The sequence below is a fragment of the Lithobates pipiens genome, unplaced genomic scaffold, assembly GCF_037356315.1.
Source record: "Lithobates pipiens isolate NorthernLeopardFrog02 unplaced genomic scaffold, aLitPip1_a1.2 Scaffold_23, whole genome shotgun sequence".
Classification (NCBI taxonomy): Eukaryota; Metazoa; Chordata; class Amphibia; order Anura; family Ranidae; genus Lithobates; species Lithobates pipiens.
In genome coordinates, this window is record NW_027507785.1 from 107,157,256 (window position 1) to 107,180,747 (window position 23,492).

General features: G+C 41.7%; 1 protein-coding gene across 1 annotated transcript in view; it reads left to right on the forward strand.

Annotated features, from left to right (window-relative positions):
* The window catches only part of ISY1 (ISY1 spliceosome associated protein), a 38,107-nt gene extending 16,174 nt beyond the window's left edge, over positions 1–21,933 (forward strand). The window contains exons 6-11 of the mRNA XM_077452147.1: positions 603–715; positions 1,103–1,220; positions 9,332–9,454; positions 13,245–13,357; positions 16,918–17,004; positions 21,718–21,933. Of these exons, the coding sequence (XP_077308273.1) occupies positions 603–715; positions 1,103–1,220; positions 9,332–9,454; positions 13,245–13,357; positions 16,918–17,004; positions 21,718–21,825 (662 nt within the window). The 3' untranslated portion in view covers positions 21,826–21,933. The remainder of the gene's footprint in view (positions 1–602; positions 716–1,102; positions 1,221–9,331; positions 9,455–13,244; positions 13,358–16,917; positions 17,005–21,717) is intronic.
* Positions 21,934–23,492: the final 1,559 nt, after the last annotated feature.

Here is a 23,492-nt window from a genome sequence, read left to right on the forward strand (position 1 = left end):
CTGGCCATACATGAGACATATATTTCTAGTTCAACCAGCGGGTTGAAGGAAAGAACATTAATTGATTTCCCCCATCCACACATTCAAGGTGTATGGGGGAATCTTCCCCCACTGAGTCTTTGTATTCTAACAGTGGGGAACGTGTTTTGCCAGTGTCGACTCTTAAGCAGCTCATACATTGAGCGAATTTCTGAAAGGAATTTGCTTGCTTCCCCCATCAACACAGTCGGTGTTGATAGGGGAATCCCTCCTGCCGAGCCATTTTATCCTCTGGACCGGGGGAAGCCGTCCCCGCCAGGAAAAGATGGTGATTATTGCTGGCGACTATACCAGCCGCTAGTGATCAGTAAGTAAAATCAGTCAGGCTAGTTGTACCCAAGTTAGTCGATCAACTTGGCACATTCAGCCTGCCCATACATGGTTCGAATCTCGGCCGGTTCCTGCTGAACCACCTATGGCTGGGCTTAGGGTTCTAATCCTTGTTCTTTTTGCAAAAGTAATAGAATTTTATACCTCAGTTCAGATTTACTGTATTTAATATTGCTGTCTTTTTGGTCTGATTGGTCTTGTTGTCTCACTGTTAAATTTGTCTTTGGTTTCAGCTGGCCTTGGAGAGTTTAGGATCCGAGATTTAAATGATGAAATAAATAAGTTAATCCGAGAAAAGGGGCATTGGGAGATCCGCATTAAAGAACTAGGGGGTCCAGATTATGGAGTAAGTAATGTCTTGTTTTGTACGTGGAGTATTCTACAGCATTTATAAATGTCTTTTGTGGGTATGGCATGAAGTTCTTCTGCGGGTTGATGGGTTCTTTAAAGGGGATTTCTTATTTTTTACATGCATACTTATCCAGTCCCCTCTGCCTTCCTTTTTTTTTTTTTTTTTCTGTTAGCTGTAACTGAGCTCAATTCCTCTCATACATATACTGCTGGGGCAGTAATTTAGATTCAGTGTCAATAACAATCTTGTCGATTTTATTTATGTGTAAATTATCTTGTATCTTATGTTTAATTGGCTTAACATATACATTTTCATTACATTTGAGTGGTCTTTACTCCTGTGCTAGAAAATTCGTAAACTGTCCCCTCTATATGATTTCAGCGTATAGGTCCCAAAATGCTGGACCATGAAGGGAAAGAGGTCCCAGGAAACCGTGGTTACAAGTATTTTGGAGCAGCCAAAGATTTGCCAGGCGTCCGTGAGCTGTTTGAAAAAGAACGTAAGTATTTTCTGATGTGTGGGTTTCTTCACTGTTTTGATGACTATTTTTCACATGCGGAAAGCAGATAAATCCTAATGGTGCTGTTATAAACAATTAAATTACCTCAATAGTGCTGTGCTTTAAATCTCAAAAAATGTAAATTTAAAAAAATCCAGCCTTGCAGTAGTACTCCTGCTTCACTGCAATGGTTAATTGCTTGTTTTGTCTAGGGGATTGTAGAACAGGCTTCATAACTCGACTGATTTTTCATTCCAACAGCCTCCAGTGCTCTCTTCTACTGCCCAAAGCTCCAGTCTATAGGTGGAGCTTAAGTGTTTTGCACAATGCATGGACATAAACCATGTATTGTATGTCTAGGAGGCTGGAGCAGGTGTAGGAAGTCTAGTGAGGAGTAAAGTGCGTTTTCGCCTTAATCCTGTTCCCCTAGCTTAACCATGAATGACCATTTAACCTTTGTAGTTTTGAGGGTGGGGGCATGGGTTGGGCACTGCTGCAAGGATGGATTTTCTTTTTTTGGGGCTATAATAAAAAAAAATAAAAAGCAAGTGTTTTTTTTTTTTTTATACTTTAAACATATTTTTCTCTGTTCACATCAAATGCAAAGGATTTAGCATTAGATTTAAGCCTCGTACACATGGGCAGAATGTCAGGAGACTTTTGCCAATATAAAAAATACTGGCCTACATTCTGCCCGTGTGTATGTCCGTCTGTCTGGCTTCTGTCAGATGTGCATACTGGAAAACCAGCAGCTGCCCGACTCCTGATCAGCGCTCTCAGGCAATGCCAGATTTGGAGGGAAACTATGGTTTATCTGCTGAATAGAGATGCAGACCTCCTAAACCTGACCATCTCTTAGTCCAGGTTCACGCCGCTCCTTTGTGGTTTGGTTGCAGCTGATTGTATCCGTGTTTTACACTCAGCTTTAGGTGCTTTCCCCATGACCATGCATTTTCTGAAAGCGCATCAAAGATGCAGCATGCATGCAGGGCTTTGATGTGCTTTCATGAAAACACACCGTCTAATAGAAGTCAATTTGAGTGCACCCAAAACCGAATGGAAAACATGCATAAACCTAAACCGCAGCATACCGGTGTGAATCTGGGCTTAGTCAAAAACATAAATTATGTTTGTCTGGAGTGTCATTTTTATAAATTCAAGCAAACCTGAACATCAGTAAAAAGCCAAAAGAAGAAATGGACCATTTCCCATTTTTCCCACTGAAAATGTAAAGTGTATTTTTTTTTTTTTTTTTTGTAATGAAGCTGATTTCGTACATCTTTTCAAAGTAGATCCAGTCACTAAAATCTCACACAAGCTTTACCATGTTAATGAATATTCAACAGTAATATTTTAAAGTGCAGCTTTCATTATTCTAAAACCTGATAATATTGCTTTTAATTTCCTTATTCAGGCACTTCCTGTTGGGTGACATTGATATGTCCCAGTCTCCCAGTGATGCTCCTGTGTTGTGGTCAGGCCTTCTGATTAAGACCACAGAGGACTGTTTCAGCATGCATTATGCAGGAATAGTCTGCTGTTGTCACCATCAAGAAATAGACCTTAAGAAATGCAATAAGGCCAACACAAGAATACATGCACAAGAGGTGGCTGCAGGAGATCAGTAGCTTGAGATGCAGCAGTAGTGAAAAAAAAATACTCCCGCTGTCACAATTTGAAAAGAACGTGGCCATGCGTGCCTCTGTCCATACGACTGCGCCATTCATTCACAGAGTTTTCGAAATAAATGAACTACAAGTACCAACACCCTTTGCAGCTGAGGGTTTGTTAGTTCTCAATGAACTACCAGTACGCTGGGGAGCGCTCTATATAGTTTATTGATGCTTCCTGTCATTCAGTAACTTCCTGCCCATATGAGTTATAGGCAGACAGCTTACACTGACAGTCTGCATGAGCCTGAGATTGCACCTGTGATCATCTGCTTTACAGGCTCCTTAGAAAAATAATCAATGCACTTTTTGGGAGTTTTTTTTTTGCAAGAAATGTGCCTTTTCCGAAAAAAAAAAAAAAAAAAAGTATCCTTTTTAAAGCAATTTTACATTATGTTTTACCTAAAATGGCCACCCCAACCCATCTTGCAAACATCTTACTACCTTAGACAAATCTTGTTTTTATGTGCCAGTGTTCCGTGGTATTTCCGGATCTTTAGGTTCTAAGTGCTGCAGGCCTCAGATTTGCAGTTACATTTAAGCCTCCCTCTCCTCCCAGACATTCACAAAACAAAAGTCTGGAGCTGTGTCTTTTGTGAATGGCCTGGAGGAGGAGGACCTGCAGTGCTTAAATCCCAGTGGGCTGGAAGCACAGCAAAAGCTGTACTTCCCTGCAGAAGATTTGCCTAATATGAAGATAGTCTGCATGGGGGGTTCGGAGGCTTTTTAGCGAACTGAATGTTTAACTTATTTTTTTTTTTTCCTGCTTGGAGCTGGCCTTTAACACTAGCATTTAGAGTTTTTACATTTACTTAAAACATGATAAATGTATTAAAAAAAAAAATCACTCGTTAAATGTCAAGCTTGAACTTGTATTTCTGATGAATAGCTAGATTTATTTAACACATGGTCAGTGAAATTATTGTTAGTGGTTAAGGAAATTATGGTAACTGGAGATGCTATATACATTCAGTGTGGCCTGACCCCAGTAGTATATGGTTTACTTCATCCACATAAAGAGATCGCCTTCATTATAATTTAAAGCGGTTCTGCACACATAATAATAAATTTTCCCATTCTGTTGCCTCTAGACCGTACATTTGATGCCACGTTTTTTTTATTTTTTATTAATCTACCTTTTGTAATTTGTAGTATTTGATTTTCCTCCCCTGCGGCGATGGGCGGTCTCTTGCGGGGATCAGCATCGCTTCCTGCTGAACCCCGCACTGTCTCCTGGGATCTCGTCCAAGTAATCCCAGGAGACATTGCGGCTAATGCAGCCGAAATCTCGCGTGATTTCGGCTAATGCAGCCAAAATCTCGCGTGATTTCGGCTAATGCAGCCAAAATCTCGCGTGATTTCGGCTAATGCAGCCAAAATCTCGCGTGATTTCGGCTAATGCAGCCAAAATCTCGCGTGATTTCGGCTAATGCAGCCGAAATCTCGCGTGATTTCAGCTGTAATAGCCGAAATCTCGCGAGATTTCGGCTGCATTAGCCGCAATGTCTCCTGGGATTACTTGGACGAGATCCCAGGAGACAGTGCGGGGTTCAGCAGGAAGTGATGCTGATCCCCCGCAAGAGACCGCCCATCGCCGCAGGGGAGGAAAATCAAATACTACAAATTACAAAAGGTAGATTAATAAAAAATAAAAAAAACGTGGCATCAAATGTACGGTCTAGAGGCAACAGAATGGGAAAATTTATTATTATGTGTGCAGAACCGCTTTAATCCTAAATATGGTCACATGTTAATTATGGTGTTCAGTTGGATGAGTCTTTGCAAAGTCTGTATATAAATCTGGTGCTTGATCACTTACTATACCTTCATTGATTTTTAGCAATTTCTTTACCTAAATGTATTAGAGAAATCATTTGTTTACCACTCTAATTTAATTTAGTTATTTCTATTTTGTTGCAGTAATACTACATTAGGTCTGGGAGAAACCCTTACCTATTACAATTTTACCACCTAACAATCACTGTCATACCAATCTACTAGTATTTTTCTTAAGCGGGAGTCCGCCGTTTTTTTTTTTTTGTTTTTTTTTTAAGCCAGCAACTACAAATACTGCAGCTGCTGACTTTTAAAATAATGACACTTACCCGCCCAGCGCGCTCGCGATGTCGGCACCCGAAGCCGATCTCTCGGTCGTCTCTCGTGTGCTGCCGCCGCCATCTTGAATACAGGAATCAGGAAGTGGAGCCTTGCGGCTTCATTTCCCGGTTCCCTACTGCGCATGCGCAAGTCGCTCTGCGCAATAAGGATGGTCCCCGCTGTCTCTGGGATCCGTGTGTTTCCCAGCAGGCAGCGGGGGACGTTCAGAAAGGGGCGTAGATTCTGCGGAAAGGGGAGTAGCTTCTGCAGAATCTACGCCGGAAGTGGGTGCAGATACCTGTACTGTACAGGTACCTGCACCCCCCCTCCCCCCTGAAAGGTGCCAATTGTGGCGCCGAAGGGGGGGAGGGTTCCAATGAGCGGAAGCTCCACTTTAGGGTGGACCTCCACTTTAACTTCAATGCCTTCCTAATCTATTAACATTATAGTCACATAGGCATCCAATTAATAGAGCAAAATCTAGAGTATATACAGTTTCTCACAAGTGAGTACACCCCTCGCATTTTTGTAAATATTTTATTATATCTTTTCATGTGACAACACTGAAGAAATTACATTTGCTACAATGTAAATTAGTGAGTGTACAGCTTCTATAACGGTGTAAATTTGCTGTCCCCTCAAAATAACTCAACACACAGCCATTAATGTGAGTACACCCCTAAGTGAAAATGTCCAAAGTGTCAATATTTACTGTGGCCACCATTATTTTCCAGCACTGCCTTAACCATCTTGGGAATGGAGTTCACCAGAGCGTCGCAGGTTGACATTGAAGTCCTCTTCCACTCATCCATGAGGACATCGCGGAGCTGGTGGATGTTAGAGACTTTGTGCTCCTCCACCTTCCGTTTGAGGATGCACCACAGATGCTCAATATGGTTTAGATCTGGAGACATGCTTGGCCAGTCCATCACCTTTACCCTCAGCTTCTTTAGCAAGGCAGTGGTTGTCTTGGAAGTGTGTTTGGGGTCATTATCATGTTGGAATACTGCCCTGCGGCCCAGTCTCTGAAGGGAGGGGATCATGCTCTGCATCAGTATGTCACAGTACATGTTGGCATTCATGGTTCCCTCAATGAACTGTAGCTCCCCAGTGCCGGGAGCCCCAGACCATGACACTCCCACCACCATGTTTGACTGTAGGCAAGACACACTTGTCTTTGTACACCTCACCTGGTTGCTGCCACACACGCTTGGCACCATCTGAACCAAATAAGGTCATCTTGGCCTCATCAGACCACAGGATATAGTTCCAGTAATCCATTTCTTTAGTCTGCTTGTCTTAAGAAAATTGTTTGTGGGCTTTCTTCCATCTGAGACAACATCCATGCAGACAAATTTGATGCAGTGTGCGGCGTATGGTCTGAGCACTGATAGGCTGACCCCCCCACCCCTTCAACCTCTGCAACAATGCTGGCAGCACTCGTACCTCTATTTCCCAAAGACAACCTCCTGGATTTGACGCTGAGCGCATGCACTGAACTTCTTTGGTCGGCCATGCTGCAGCTCAGTTTTAGGGTCTTGGCAATCTTCTTAAAGCCTAGGCCATCTTCATGTAGAGCAACAATTCTTTTTTTCAGATCCTCAGAGAGTTCTTTGCCATGAGGTGCCATGTTGAACGTCCAGTGACCAGTATGAGAGAGTGAGAGCGATGACTAAATTTAGCACACCTGCTCACCATTCACACCTTATATACCTTATACCTTACCTTATACATTGTTACACTAATGAGTTACACAACATCTGGGATGGAAAATGGCTAATTGGGCCCAATTTGGACATTTTTACTTAGGGGTGTACTCACTTTTCTTGCCAGCAGTTTAGACATTAATGGCTGTGTGTTAGTTTGAGGGGACAGCAAATGTACACCGTTATAGAAGCTGTACACTCACTACTTTACATTGTAGCAAAGACTACTGTGTGTGTATTTTATTTTAGGAAACTTGTCATAAATCTGGATTGGGGGAAAAATAAACAATATAACACTTTAAAAATAACCTGTTTTGAAATATAGGGGATAATATTGGTTAACTAACTAGGCTTTAAACAAACTTTATTGCAGAGTCCTCGCTGCTTCTGCTATGAAGAAATGGCTATCCATGGTCTGCAGTGTGAAGCTGAATGGGAATGTGTTCATTATTAGCTCATGCACTGTTTTAATGAGAAAATGCATTGTTGGTATCCCATTAGATGAGTATTTTACCAGGAATGAAGCTTTTGTTGCAGAGAATGCCTAAAAACTGACTTGTATCTTTGGCTCACTAATTTTCCCAGAAGTCTGCACAATCGCACAAGCAGGAAATTACATTTTTGGAGGTGTTCTGTACATCTGTAAAAGTGCAGTTATGCTTTAACCCAGGGCTCGACAAAACCCGGGCGCCAGGTCGCATTGGCGACTAGAATTAGCGACTGGCGCCTGGGGCAGCACAGCTGGGGGTATCCTGTCTCCGTGGACCCCCCCAGCGTGATTGCGTTGGGCCGCGCCGCCGGCGGCCGGTAATTGAGCCCCCGGCTTTGAGGCCTTCTGTGATGCTATTCCCTTCTGTGATCCTATTCCTTCTGGAATCTGGCGCCATCTTGTGGTGGCCGTTGGAATTACAACCATTAATGCCAATGGATCTCATTCCATTTACTTAGAACACCTAAACATTACACACACACACACACTTTTTTTTTCTTTTTTATTCTAACACCCTAGAGAGTAAAATGGTGGTCGTTGCAATAATGTCTGTCACACCATATTTGCACAGCGTACTTACAAGCGTACTTACAAGCGCGCTTTTTTTTTGGAGAATAAATAATTTATTTAATAAAAAAAATAAGACAGTAAAGTTAGCCCAATTTTTTTTTATATTGTGAATGATAATGTTACGCCGAGTAAATTGATACCCAACATGTCATGCTTCAAAATTGCGCCCGCTCATGGAATGGCGACAAACTTTTACCCTTTAAAATCTCCATAGGCGACGTTTAAAAAATTGTACAGGTTGCACGTTTTGAGTTACAGAGGAGGTCTAGGGCTAGAATTATTGCTCTTACTCTACCGATCGCAGCGATACCTCACATGTGGTTTGAACACCGCTTTCATATATGCGTTCGCTTCTGCACGCAAGCTTGGCGGGACAGGGCGCATTTAAAAAAAAAAATTTTTTCTTATTTTAACTTTTATTTTTATTTTTTTTCACTGTTCTTTTTAAAAAAAAAATGTGTGTCACTTTTATTCCTATTACAAGGAATGTAAAAATCCCTTGTAATAGAAAAAAGCATGACAGGTCCTCTTATATATGAGATATGGGGTCAGAGAGACCTCACATCTCATATTTACACTAAAATGCAATTTAAAAAAAAATCGTCATTTGAAAAAAATAAAACAAATAAAATGTCCCTCTAAGAGCTATGGGCAATGACTTGGAGACAGGTGGGGGGGGGCTGGAGGCGCTATCTTCCCCTCACTCGTCTCCATGTCAGGCCAGGGACAGGTCCAGATCGCCGTCACGGACCTGGCTCCTAACTTTTTTTAGCTGGCTCCTAGATTCCAAGCAAATTTGTCAACCCCTGCTTTAACCTGCTTAAGGTGTTATGTGTGTGCTTGAGCCATTATTATGTGCAGGAAATATCAACTGCAGCATAAAGTAGATCTGACTGTTGATTACATGAAGGGTTTCTGAATTTAAAGGGCTCATTCATGTTACTACAGAAGAGTTTGTAGCAGGGATTACTGACACCCCCCACCCACAATTACTCTTTAATAAATGCAGTAGAACAGCCCCCTGAGCTTTTAATGTAGAACACCAGATTGCGATATGTTTTTTTTTTTTTTTTGTTTTTGTTTTTTTTTCCTAGATTAGGCAGGGCTCTATTTATTCATTTATCGCTAGCCTATAACACAGTGGTATTTTTTTTTTTTTAGGCCGCTTTAACCAGTATGGAATTCAGTTATTGTAATGTAATTTTTTTTGTTTATGGTTAAAAGTAGGGATCCACCGATTAGTGTGTTGTGTGTGTTTTTTTTATTTTTTATTTATTTTAACACTGACGAGTATGAGTACCGATACTTTCAGTCAACTACTTGCCGATACCGTGCCATTTTTGGACTCCTGGGCTACATACTAATTCCAAGGCAGTAACATTTTATCTATTTTCACCACCGTGCTGGCTAAACTGTGATAGTAGAGTTGGTCATATACTACTGTTTGCCATTTTGTGTTGTTAACGCTGTTCTAAATAATATGAATAAGGGACATCTTCAAAAAGCCCCATATATGTATTTGTCTCATTTGTTGAAGTATGATTTTTCCTGAAATGATCAGCATGTTTATTTTTGTAGCTGCTCCCCCGCCTCGGAAAACCCGCGCTGAGCTGATGAAAGATATTGATGCTGAGTATTATGGATACCGGGATGAAGATGATGGTGTGCTGGTACCTTTGGAACAAGAAGAAGAGAGAAGCGGTAATATCACAGTGTATTAATGGCACCTATGTATCTAATTGCCTGGGTGCCTGGTCATCTTGGTAATATATATAAAAAATAATAATAATTAAAGGTTACCTCCAAGTAAAAATAATACATTTTTGCATTGCATTGGTTCAGGAAACCTGAATCATACTCTGTCTTGTTATTGCTAAGGCCTCACTCACACTGGGCAGAAAAAAAAACACTTGTTCAGGTATTTAGTAATTTTTTCAGCCCGTAAACACGTGTCCATGCACACAGAGGCGTTTACATGCTGAAATAAAAAAAAATCACCAGCACGTTCTGGAGAGAGGCGTTTGGGCATGGACATGTTAGACATGTTTAGGCGTGTTTTTGAATTCTAATGGCCAGAATAAATATAATATGCTGGCCAATAGAATACTTCAATAATAAACACGCACCAACTTGTATGGGCAACATGTGAGCAAAACATAGCGCTTACTGCATTTTTTTAAGAAGCTTTTCTCCTGCCAGGAGAAGAGGTATTTAGGGGAGCTGAGCAAGTGCTCATTGTGCATGAGGCCTAAACAGACTTATGTGGTGATAATTTATTGACATAATTCTTAGTTCTACCATACTGCTGAAGCCTTTAAAAAATTAAGGTGTCATGCTTTCTTTTTCACATGATTTATGTGCAAATGTTTGGGGAATGAAGTAGAGATGCCTCTAATTTTGGCTTCCAAAACATACCGGGCGAAAGATGTTTTTGTCATTTTGCCAATAATGGCACCTGATTTTACTGTGTTTATGGTGTGTGTTTTCATAGGTCATGTGACTCAAAAACCACATCAAAAACTTAACACGAGCGCATTATTGATGCGTTCTTGCTCCATTTTTCAATGGGTAGGTGCGTTTTTTGGTGCAGTGTTTTTTAAGTGATGTTTTATTTTGGCCACAACAAATTCTAGGGGTGCACTGAATGGAAATTTTGTTACCAAAACTGAAAAGGCACTTTGCTGCAAAACCCAAAAATTTTTTTTTTTTTTTTTAAACCTATATTTACATTTTTAAAGATAATTGTATTCGACTTTTTAATTAATATCAATTTAAATTTAATATTAATTTATTGCCCATTATTGGCACCTTTTAGTGCAAGAAAAGCTTAACCACTTGGGTACCGCGCTATTGCCGAATGACGGCATTAGCGCGGACCTAGATTTCCGGGACGACGTCTATTGACGTCGTCCCGGTTACGAGCGGCCGGCGCGCCCCCTGTGATCGGCGAGTCCGTGAGACTCGCCTGATCACCGATCCGTGTAAGGGGTCGATCCCGACCCCTTATCACGTGATCAGCTGTCAGCCAATGACAGCTGATCATGTGATAGAACGGAGCCGGTAATCGGCTATTATTCCTCCTCGCGCTGACAGCGCGAGGAGAAAAAAAATAAAGCCGATCACCGGCGACCGTGATCGGGACATCAGTCCCGATCACGGCCAGCAATGAAAGTCACCACATGCCACCTGCCAGTGCCCACCTGCCTCCCGCAGTGCCATCCTGAAGTTTAACAAAGTAAAAGTAAGTGCCCCCCGTCTGTGCCCATAATGCCCACAGTGCCACCCCACAGTGCCACCCCACAGTGCCACCCACAGTGCCACCCAATCTGCCTCAAAGGTGCTGCACCCCAGTGCCGCCCATCAGTGCCGCCCATCAGTGCCCAGCAGTGCCGCCAATCAGTGCCCAGGAGTGCCACCTATCAGAGCCACCTATCAGTGCCACCTATCAGTGCCCATCAGTCCCATCTATCTGTGGTACCTATCAGTGCCCATCCGTGCCACCCATCCGTGCCACTTATCTGTGCCACCCATCCGTGCCATCTTATCTGTGCCCATCTTTGCCCATCAGTGCCGCCTTATCTGTGCCCATCGGTGCCGCCTTATCTGTGCCTATTAGTGCCGCCTTAACTATGCCTATCAGTGCCCACCAGTGCAGCCTATCAGTGCCCACCAATGCAGCCCATCAGTGCCCACCAATGCAGCCTATCAGTGCCGCCTAATCAGCGCACTTCAATGAAGGAGAAAAATGACCCGTTTGCAAAATTTTATAACAAACTATTAAAACATGATTTTTTTTTTTTTTTTGCATCTTTTTTTGTTTGTTTAGCAAAAAATAAAACTCCGAGCTGTAACTAAATACCACCAAAAGAAAGCTCTATTTGTGGGGAAAAAAATGATAAAAATTTCATTTGGGTACAGTGTTGTATGCCCGCGCAATTGTCATTCAAAGTGCATCAGCGCTGAAAGCTGAAAATTGGTCTGGGACTGAGGGGGGTTTAAGTGCCCAGTAAGCAAGTGGTTAAGAAAAATGCAGTCTTTAACCATCTCTTGTATCATGTCCTCGGTTTCTAACCGTCTCTTGTATCAGGTCCTCGGTTTCTAACCGTCTCTTGTATCAGGTCCTCAGTCTCTAACCGTCTCTTGTATCAGGTCCTTAGTCTCTAACAGTCTCTTGTATCAGGTCCTCGGTCTCTTGTATCAGGTCCTCGGTCTCTAACCGTCTCTTGTATCAGCAGCCCTGCCAGTGCATGTGAGATGCAGCCTGCCAGTGCCCAGAAGATACAGCCTCGTCAGTGTCTGGATCAGAGCGGCGATCTCCTGCTGTGTCAGGGAGCTGGATTTGAATTGCCCGGGCCGAAGTAACAATGTTCTGCCTCCTGTGATCACATCACACTGATTCAGTGTCCCGCTGTTGGATCAGTGTGTCATCTATGACAAGAGGCAGGACATTGTTACTGTAGTGGCCTGGGCAATTCAGCTCTCTGGCACAGGGAGAGGTGAAGGGAGGGGAGGATAGGGCCTTGAGCCACCAGGATGACGCCCCACAATGGGCAGCAGCCGGTGGCACAGCTACTGCGCATTCGCAATTATCTGCATTTTTTTTCTTTTGCTAATATGACGAAAAACACAATTTTCGGGCAAAATTTTGGTGCATCCCTAACAAATTCGTATTCATGTAAATTCCTGATATTAAATCTTTTTGTATATTAAGTCTTTTTTGGTTTCGGCTAAGGGCATCCAGAATGTCCAGTTTTCGGCACCAAATTTTCATTCGGTGCACCTCTAGAATGAAGTTGAGAGTAGGTGCTTTCATTATGCTCTTTTGATGGGGGTGGCAATTAAAACTACCCCTGAATACCTTGTTATTTGTGTCTCCAAGAGATGCAAGACAGTAGTTGGTAAGTCACCCTGCCATAAATCCTGTACCTATAGAAAAGGAGATCTTAATAGACTTGTAAGCACTCCATGAACTACAGATGGCTGCTCCTTAAAGAGGAGCTCCGGTCAATTATGTGTTTGTTAGAAGTCAGCAGCTAGAAAAACTGTAGCTGCTGACTTTAAATAAACTTTAAATAAACAGAAACTCACTTGTCCCGGGATCCATAAATGTGCTCTCCCGATTCTTTCCCCCGCTGCTGTCCTCAGCGCCGGCATCTCAACTGTGGGCATCTGGCTGTAACAGCTTGCGGTTTCACAGCCGGGTGCCCGCTATGCGAGCCGGGCTGCCCATTGTGAATGGTCTTGCAGTCTTCCGAGACCTGTGTCCTAGGAGACTGCAGGGAGGGGCTTACTTTCTCTACTCGACTTCTCATTCATTCTCTATTGTGCAAATACACCTAGAAATAGACTACTTTTTTTATAGCTGTGTGGAGGGAAAAATAAAGTCAACCCAATTAGTTGCAAATTTTAAGAAAACTGGGTTGATCTTTGTAGTATATATTCTTTGTATACAATAAATGTTTTGCTTATAAACATGTTACTTTTTTATCAGCCATTGCAGAGGCCATAGAAAAATGGAGAGCGGAGAAGGAAGCTCGCCTTGCATCTGGTGATAAAAACGAAGAAGAGGAGGAAGTCAATATCTATGCAGTGACAGCAGATGAGGTAAAAATGAGTCAGTAAAGTGTCTCTTTATTTTTTTTTCTTAACAGATGATGGTAGGTTTGGGGTGCTTGACTCTTTTAAAGTGATATTAGAGTCTTGTTTTTTTGTTGTTTAAGAATACCAAACATGTTATACTTACCTGCTCTGGGCAGTGGTTTTGCACAGAGCAGCCCAGATCTTGGGTCCCTCCCCAGCGTTCTTGGCCCCTGTCAAGTGCCCCCACAGCAAGCAGCTTGCTATGGGGGCACTGGAGCCCCTACTCTGTGTGTTCAGACCCGGAGCCATGGCTCAGCCATGCCCCCTCTCTCTCATTGGCTGACTTTGACAGCAGCGGGAGCCAATGGCGCCTGCTGCTGTGTCTCAGTCAATCAGGAGGGAGAATCCCGGGCAGAGGAGGCTCTCATGCAACATGGCTGCACACAGGTTTTATTTTCCCCCAAGGAAAGTGGCTTTCCATGGGGGCATTCGATGAATAGGAAGGGTGTGGGGCAGGGGACACCAGAAGAGGTGAATTAGGGCTGCTTTTTGCAAAACCATTGCACAGAACATGTAATTATAGGCATGGTTTTTTATTTATTTCTTTATTTTTATTAAAAAATAAAATAAAAAAAAGTTTACAACTACTTTAAGTTTGCTCTGGAAAAAAATATTTTCTGTTTCCCTCGCAGAACTGGACCCAACAACATTAGTGGAAGGTGGGAAAAAAGGGGTATGGATGTAGGGGATAGGATAACAAAGATAAGTAAGGGGAAGCATAGGTATCTGTAGCCAATTAAAACACATTTTTCAAGCTTACAGCTAAGTACACACAGGCCGAAAACAGTCGGTTTGGCAGTTACCGGCCAACTTTCAGCTTGTGTATACAGCTCCATAACCAGCTTCTGTCGAACAAGCATGCTGTAAATCCAGCAGGCTTATCCGATCAGCGTTTGCAGCCAATGGCTACAAGTGCTCATAACTCTGTTCTGGCGGGGCGGGGGGGGGGGGGGGCAGCAGTCCCCGTCAGAATACAATAGCTCCTCAGTGGGGGAGATCGCTGCACTAACAGTGGATGTGTTAGTACAGTGATCAGAAAACTTCCTCTGTGTACTGAGCATTACTTAAACAGCAAAAGAAAGCAGCTTTCACAAATTGCTACTTAAAGTTTTAAAGAAAACGCAGACTGCGTAAATGCCCATTCCTCCAGACTGATAGCCACCCATCAAAGTATTTTAATATTTGCATGACTTCTCCCAAGAGGCAGCTCATTGCTACAATGGAAGAGTTTTATTCAGTCATTTCATTAGGCATGTTGAGGGGGAAAGGGGTAGCCAGGAAAGGCAAATTATAAGCAGATTAAAATTCAGCTTTAAAAGGCTGTCTTTAAAAAAAAAAAAAACTAGTTTTTCACTTTAAATGTGTTTATGAAGTTTAATATTTTCCCTATAGACCAACCCAACCATTGCCTACACTGCATAGCAATTTAAGCTTTGCATTTAGGCTGGCCATAAATGGCTAAATAAATCAAGTGATACTCTCGATTTAGAATTGTTTTGTAATATTAGGCTTTTACACATGCACTGGAGGTCAGTAAGGAGTGTCTCAGGCAGTTGGAGGTGCTAATTGCAGCACAGGGAGATTTTTCCAATTTGTTGCACCTCTAAAACTGGCCATGCAGTATAGTTAATCAAAATTTGCCTGACTCAGCAGGGACAGGCAAAATTTGACCCATGTGTGATCACTGCATTTTGAACATAAGTTGATCTCTCAATTGACTTTTGTTGGCTGCAATGCTGATATGTGTATTCTGACAGTGGAGGGGGCTCCCTGCTGTCGCCATATAATAGCACAGCGAGGAGGGTTGCCCTACCCACCTCAGTTGTGTGGATGGGTATTCTATTCAGTTTTTTGTTCAAACCTGAACAGTGTATGGCTAGCTTAAGCCTAGCCATGGACATGTCGTTTTCTGTTGTATAATAAATGCTCAGATCTCTGCTGTCGGCTATTGAATTCATCCAACTGAGACACGTGTGGCTGCTTGAATACACGAAGATGACTGCATCTGAATTCTATGCTGTCAGAAAAGATTGCAGCAGGTCTCAGGTGTGGTATGAGAAAGTGGACATCTGCCCAGCTATGGCCAATCTCATAAGGGGTTTTCTCTTTGTGCTTGGAGTGTGTATGCTGTATGTTGCAATACTTGCTGTAATCAGAACAATACCTGTCTGTGACAGGTGGGCAGTTTTTTGGCTTTCCACTAGGGCACATTCCCCACTGTTATTACCTCTTGTATCTTTTGACATTCCCTCTTGGATTGTAAACTCTAAGGAGCAGGGCCCTCTGGTTCCTACTGTATTAAAGTGTATTGCATTTGTACTGTCTACCCTCAAGTTGTAAAGCGCTGTGTAAACTGTTGGCGCTATATAAATCCTGTATAATAAAATGTGACCAGGCCAGAACAAAATGTCATAAGACAAACTGACCTATTGATTATGAAATTGCTGCATGCTTTTGTTGATCAATATATGTTGATACCTGTTAGTATCAACATAATGTACATACAGCACCCCATATTGACAGAACAACACAGAATTGTGTACTAAAGTCTGTCTTTTTTTTGTTTTTGTTTTTTTTATTTGTGTGCGTATGCATGTGTCCTTTTTAAATTGTAAGTTTCCCTTCAGCAAGATTTTGCAAAAATCTCTCTGAAATTCCATAGCCCCTGAATAGTACATACCAATGTTCTTCCTGTTTTAAATGGTGCATGTTCTTCCATTACAGATAGTTATTAGGAAGGCCTCTCAACAAAAAAAATGTCCTCCATACTGCTGTTTGTCTTCATCTTGCTATAGACAAGATGGAGATTTCTAGCATGGTACACAAGTTTGAAATTCTTATGTCATTATGTCAGTGGCGGAAAACAATAAATCCCTCCCAGCGCACACCTGTCCGCACACAATCCCTGCACTTGCCCCATTTAGGTCGCGGGCAGCTTCGGCTGCTTCCCCCTGCCTCTCCTCCTCGGCGGCAAATATGGTCACCACTCCTCTTGGCCAATCCGATAATAAGAACCGCTTCCTGATTGGCCCGGGAGGATATGCAGGAAGACCATAGCCAATATTCACTATTGTCGCACAACTGGTGGGCGCCCTGAGCCCATCTTTTTTTTAAGTCAATTAGAGCCTCCGGCTCTAATCGCGTGCTTAAAAAAAAAAATTGAAATCCATGCATACAGCGCCCTGCATGTTGATTAGGGGCCGGGCGCATGGATTAGGGGGCGGAGCCCCTAATGGAGCTGTTGCAATTGGCTTATATACTGTTTTTCTAAATCTGTAAATCTGGAGAAGACTGCCACTCTGGATCTGTTATGGATGAGCATATCAGTGCACTGATTACTGGACTTTTTTTTCCCCCCCTCCCATACTGCTATTTGCAGGACAAGCGTAACATCCCAATAATGCACCCCCTAGAGATTGCTAGAGACAAGGTGGAGATTTCTAGCACAGTGCCTTTTAAATTACAAGTTTGAAATGCCAATCTATTGTTCACCAATTTGATCATTGTTTTGTTGTTTTCCTAAGTCTGGAGAAGACAGTGACCCTGAAAATGAAAGGGATGAAGGACAGCAGAAGTTTATTGCTCATGTACCAGTACCATCTCAGAAAGAGGTAAGCTGTATTTTTGTGTACTGAGCTTATCATATAAGGTAATTTCGCCCCAAATCTATGGATCTGTTAGGGATGAGCAGAATACACTGATTACTAATGCATCTTTTAATGTCTCCAATAATGAGATGCCTAATCTGTTCTATACACACAAACATACAGTATGGATTCTTTAGGAGGAGACGTGGTGGTAGTCTTTAAAGCGGCACTCGACCCAAAATGGCAAATTATGCTCAAATAACTCCTCCTCCTCCTCCTCACCTGCCACATTTTGGTATATTATTATTTATTTATTTTGGGGGGGGGGGGGGGCCGGAGCAGTTACCTAGTTTTGCCAAGTACCGCTCCTACTTCCACTCGGATTGCCTAGTTCTCGCTCCCATCCTCTTCCGGGATACATCACAGGTCCCAGAAGACTGTCGGACCATTCAGCAAGCGCAGCACGCACCCGGCTGTGAAGCTGAAAGCGGTCAGCCTGTGTGCCCACATTTGTAATTTCGGGGAGAGGAGAGGGAGAAAAGCAACGGTTCGGGTGACCACACTTTTTGTAGCTACTAACTTGTAATAAACACAAAAATAACTGGAGCCCCTCTTTAATATAACATGAATGAAGTATCCAACAGAGAGTACATTTTCATTGTAATAGTTTTGCTAGATCTGTGATGTGAATCTAAATCAGTAGGCTGTGTATCCTTGCCATTATTTGAAACTGTTAGTTGCCAGGGAATCCTGGTGATCCTTTAGGTCAATTACTCAAAGAACATTAAAGTGGAGGGCCACCCTGAAAAACAAAAACATTTTAAAAATTAGAAAAAAATCTATAAAAAAAAAAATGAAAACATTTTTTTCTTTTACTTACCAGAAATGCCTGTTGCTAGGCACTTTATCTTAATCTTCCTCTTCCTCCTCCGTGGAGATCTTCTGTCTTCTGTCTTCGTCGCGGCGTCTTCTGGGTAATGAGTCGCGCTGTGTTCTGGGAACTGTGTGTTCCAGAACACAGCGCGTCCCATTCGGAAAGCGCTGCGGGACTCGCGCATGCGCAGTAGCTGCGGGACTCGCGCATGCGCAGTAGGAAACGGGCAGTGAAGCCATAAGGCTCCACTGCCTGTTTCCCTTACAGGGAATGGCGGCGCCGGGACCCGAGAGCCGAGGGACGGGTCGGCCTCGGGCGGCCGACATCGCGGGCGCCCTGGACAGGTGAGTGTGTTTATTAAGTCAGCAACTGCAGTGTTTGCAGCTGCTGACTTTTTTTTATTTTTTTATTTTAACCGGCCCTCCTCTTTAAAGATAAAGGAAACATGCCCCAGGTCCTCTCGCTGTATACATACTCTAGCTTTCACAGTATGTATCCTCATTTTATGGGATTTTTAAAGCAATTCAAACATTTTATATATGTTAAAAATATCTTCTTTTTTGTCACTTAAAAAAGGAGAAATATAAAAGCAATACTTCTTTTTTTTTTTTTTTTTTTTTCCTAAACTCAAATGTTTTTCAATCACATATAGTACAAAAGTATCCATGATATAAGCACATAATGGATTAATTGAAGTGGTATTCCCCAGCTACTTGCTGTTCAGTTCCACCATCAACTGTATACAACTGTAGATGGTTCCCAGTAGGTGGGGTTAACCAATGCGTTTCGAAATTATAGATATGAACAATTTGTTCTGTTGACTCGGAAAGTACTGAAGCAAGAATCAGCCAAAACACTGATTTTCAAAAAGAGGTTCGCAAAAATTCGTTTTTCAGTTTTAAATTATATATGCTGGTGGGCTTATTCACCCTCCAAATGTTCGGATCACTCAAACCCGAAAGAGAGCGGAGGAAGATGGAAGCCTTGTCAGTGGTGACAGCGCTCCACTGGAGGACTTCCTTCTAAGGTAAGTATTTCAAAATTCATTAAAGCAAACTTAGGTCATAAATGGTGCAGTTGTCTTTGGTTGCAGGAAAGAAATTCACTTGAATCCATCCCGTGGGGCTATTGTGTTCTGCCGGTGGGAAAACATGGGGAGCCGTCCCAGCCACGGGAATACAGTGATTTTTGCCAACAGCTATAGGTGCTGGCAATAGTCGCATGCTGAAAATCTGACATGCTGGTTGTACCCAAGTCATTCGATGGATTGCCTTGGGTATATTCAGCCTGCTCATAGATGGTCCGAATGAACAGGTCCTTGCTGAACTGAGCAAGATTCAAACCATCTTTGGTCGGGTTTAGCACATTGTCTGCACTTGATGCCATGAAAGTTGTGAGGCTGCATATTTATCTGATGCTGGTTATACACTTGATCGTTTTTAGGATATTTCAACCAGCTTTTAACAATTGAACAGATTAGTAAGCCAACCCGTATTGCTTCAGTGTCTATAGCAGTGATGGCGAACCTTGGCACCCCAGATGTTTTGGAACTACATTTCCCATGATGCTCAACTACATTACAGAGTGCATGAGCATCATGGGAAATGTAGTTCCAAAACATCTGGGGTGCCCAGGTTCGCCATCACTGGTCCTATAGAGACTGTCAGTGACAAGTTTTATATATATATATATATATATATATATATATATATATATATATATATATATATATATATATATATATATATATACACTATCCTTGAGCAGAAACTGAAGATGAAGCATTCTTCATCTCCCTATTCCATAGGCATTATGTGACTGCATTTATGAAAGGGTTGCTTTTGGGATAGATGTGTAAAAAGAAAAGTCTATGACATAGACATCATAGGCAGGACAGCAAAAATATTGACTGAAACCAACTACCATGAACATAAGAATCCAACTAAATTATTTACTGAAAAATCTTTATTAGTACAGAACCACCTAGAAAGACATATGATTAACGCCTAATTCATCAAATATCAACCCTCCACCAGTTACCATTTTAAAACAAGACAGCATTGTCTGGAAGTCATTTTAGGTATATGAAGCACGACAACGAATTAATGGCAAATGTCATCCATCGGCTAGCTGCCTAAATATATTGCAGTGATGGTTTGTGTCAATATACCTATTGGGCAGGCACTCCTCAAAAAATCACAGCTGAAAATCAGAATATCTTGTGCCTTCAGCAAATGTTCATTGCGCTCTTGTATAGGTTACAACTATGAAGCAGATCTCAGCAACGGCTACATTTATTAAAGTCCAGCAGTAGTAGTGTTAAAGCAAGTAGTAAATGATTGCAAAGCATAAGGAGAGATAAATATGTTGCAAGTAGGGTTATACCAATATCGGTGCCGATATCCAGCATTTGCATTAGGAGGACCCCCCCACGACTTGTAGCTGCTTTATTAAAAGCCACACAGGGAGATTGGTGATCGTAACTCCCCCCCCCCCCCCCCCCCCCACAATCATCCCTGACTGTCCCCTGTATCCTCCTCCAGTCCTTCTCTGTGTGTCCTCCGTGTGCGCCAGTCCAGTCCCCCTCCGTGTCCTGCTCCGGTTCCCACATGTGTCCTCCTGGTCACCCTCTGTGCTCCTCCACCCTTTGTCTGTCTGTTTAGACCCCAGACATCTCACCAAAGCCCCCCCCCCAACAGGGCTGATTAAAAACAAAGTAATAAAAAAGGAAACATTGTAATAAATCAATAGTTTAAAGTAAAATTGTAAAAAAAAAAAAGACACCATCCACTTTGTAAAAAATAAAAATGGCTGACACAGTCCACGCCTCATCAGTGCTGCAAATTGGTGCCACTGTCACATCACATTAAAAAAAACTATCAGGAATCGATATCGGCGAGTACTTGAAAAAATGTATCGGTACTTGTACTCTGTCTTAAAGTGGTATCAGTACAACTCTAGTTGCAAGTGCTCGCTATTACTTACAGTGAACTTCTAACATGTTGGAAAACCTGTGCACAACTGATTACTGATCATTCCCTTTTTTATGGAGAAAGGGGTTAAAAGCAATTCTTATATGTACAGATGACTGCATGCCTGGATGTACGTGATACGTGTGATCTGTGGCGGACAGCTGTCCACAACCTCCGTGATTCCTGCTACTAGAATCCACTGTTCAGACCTCATAGGGCATGTGAATAAAGCCTTAATCCTAAAATGTATCTCTGGGCTAAATGTAAAATCATATATTCATCCTTACTTTGTAATTCAACTATTTCTAGCCTAATCTGATTGAAGATCCACACACACATTTACAACCTAGAATTCTGACACACATTCACTATGCCCTGTGAGTAGACACTGCTGTGTCACAGAATTCATAGAGCCTGCCTTCTGATCTACAGAGGCGCTAAGAGGTGAAGTTTTGTGAGGTTTGAAGAATCACACAAATTTACTTACTTGAATTCTGTGACACGTATTTACTATGCCCTGTGATTATTCATGGCTTGTGTCACACATACACAGAGCCAGCTGCCTGAACTACAGAGGGGCAGAGAGGAGTTTTGGGAGGCAGAATCAGTTCAGGAATTCTAGTTCCAAGGTGCCATAGCATATGTAGTCCTTAGAAATCAAAGTAAACCAAAGAAATGGACAGAGGCTTCTATTGGAATATCAAAAATAACTTTTGTTACAATGCTATTGTTATAAAATGAATGTGTATGCTTTGTCTATAAATCTTGTTTAAGTGGTGTTTCCAAATGTTATTTCTAGTTGTGGTTTATTTTAATTCTTGTAACAATCTGTAGCAAATGGAGATTTTTATTGAGTCTTTCACAATGATCCTTCTTGTTTGTTTTGTACAGATTGAGGAAGCTCTGATCCGACGAAAGAAAATGGAACTCCTGCAGAAGTATGCCAGCGAAGCCCTAATGGCACAAAGTGAAGACGCCAAGCGACTTTTAGGCATATAATATTGTAAATACTTAAAATAACCCTTCAGATCCTTGTATATTTCCCATGTTTTGTTACTTTTTGTACAGAAACTCGAGAGAGAAAAATATATACTGATTTTTGTATTATCTGGTATGACGGTCTGTTTTTTTTTTAGACATTTAGTAGGACCTGGGTATTGCAACCAGATTCTTTTTGTGAAATAAAAAGGTTATGGCGCTAAACCCTATTAGTGATGAGGTGAGTTAACTTATCAAATCCTAGTGTTTAATTTTTTATATAAAAAGAGAAAGAAAAGGAAAAAAGCTGTTGGTGATACCGTGAAAAAAAATATCCTAAAGCAATTTTATCCAAAACAAATTGTGTGTGATTAATGTGGAGTCAGCATTCATGTTCCATTATAATAAAAACAAAAAATGAGTATTAAATTATCATATACGTATCAGCCTACTAAAAACATGTAAACCTTCATTAAATGTGCAAATTAGTGGAAATAATGTTAATATTCAACAGTATGTTAGTGTAAAACAGATTGTGCAAACATGTGCAAAAAAATGTGCAAAAAAGCAACTAAAGGTCAGAACAACCAAGGATCAGAAATAATTTAACCATAAAATCGCATGAAGTCGCTAAATGTGCGAATAGACAATATTTTCAACCAATAATCGCATGAAGACGCATCTGTGTCCAATATAAGTCCAAAATTAATATTTGGCTTGATAGTGCTGCCTCTTCAGACTATTGTTGTAATTGTTACAAAAAGTCAATGGGGGGTATTTGATTTACTCGTGCAAATAGTGCGGGCTTTCAATTAGAGAACTTCATCCCCGGTGCGCCACTCTGTGCTATAGTATGTGAATGCTCTCACCAGAGTTAATGCCCCTGTGGGGCTGGATGGACCTTCACAATGTAAGCCACTGTGTCGCTCTCTGGCTGCTGCTGGTGCACTGGGTGAAGCTTCGTTGTTCCGTCCGTATGGTATCCAACGTTAATTATATAAGGGAAGACATATCCATAGTGTAATACGTTCTTAACCAAATCGTTCGTTTATTAATATTAAAATCTACTCACATTTTACATTAAAAGCATGTGCATATAGGAAAAACTCCGCCGTTCGTCTCAAACGAGTGCACACAACGTGGCCACGCCCTACGCGTTTCGTCACTACGACGTCCTCTGGAGCGGCCATATTGGTGCACCTTATTGCTTAAATAGGGTGCAGTGCTCCACTACGCCTGCGCTAAAATAACAGCGCCATTTTGGGTGTGGGATGCCCTTACTCTGCTGGGGATGAATGCCATTACTCCCCCTAGTGCCCTTAGGGAAGACTGATATACTTAGCCTTGGAGCACTGCAGCCTACCCATAAACCATACTCAGTTTAGATGACATTCTTTAGTTTTTCCCATTTAACCGGACGTTTATAATTAAGAGAATAAAAATAAAAATGACACTAAAAATACAGTAAATAAATGTATGTATAGGAATACATACATAAAATTCACGTATATAAAATTCATACATATATAAAAATTCTTACATAAAAATTCATGCATAAAAAAGGGGGGTATACATTAATACTGAAAAAACGCATAAATTTGTAAAGATTATAAAAATTATAAAAATTATTTAAGGGGTTTTTTTAATATTATTTAATTATTTAAGGGGTTTTTTATGTTTAAAAAAGT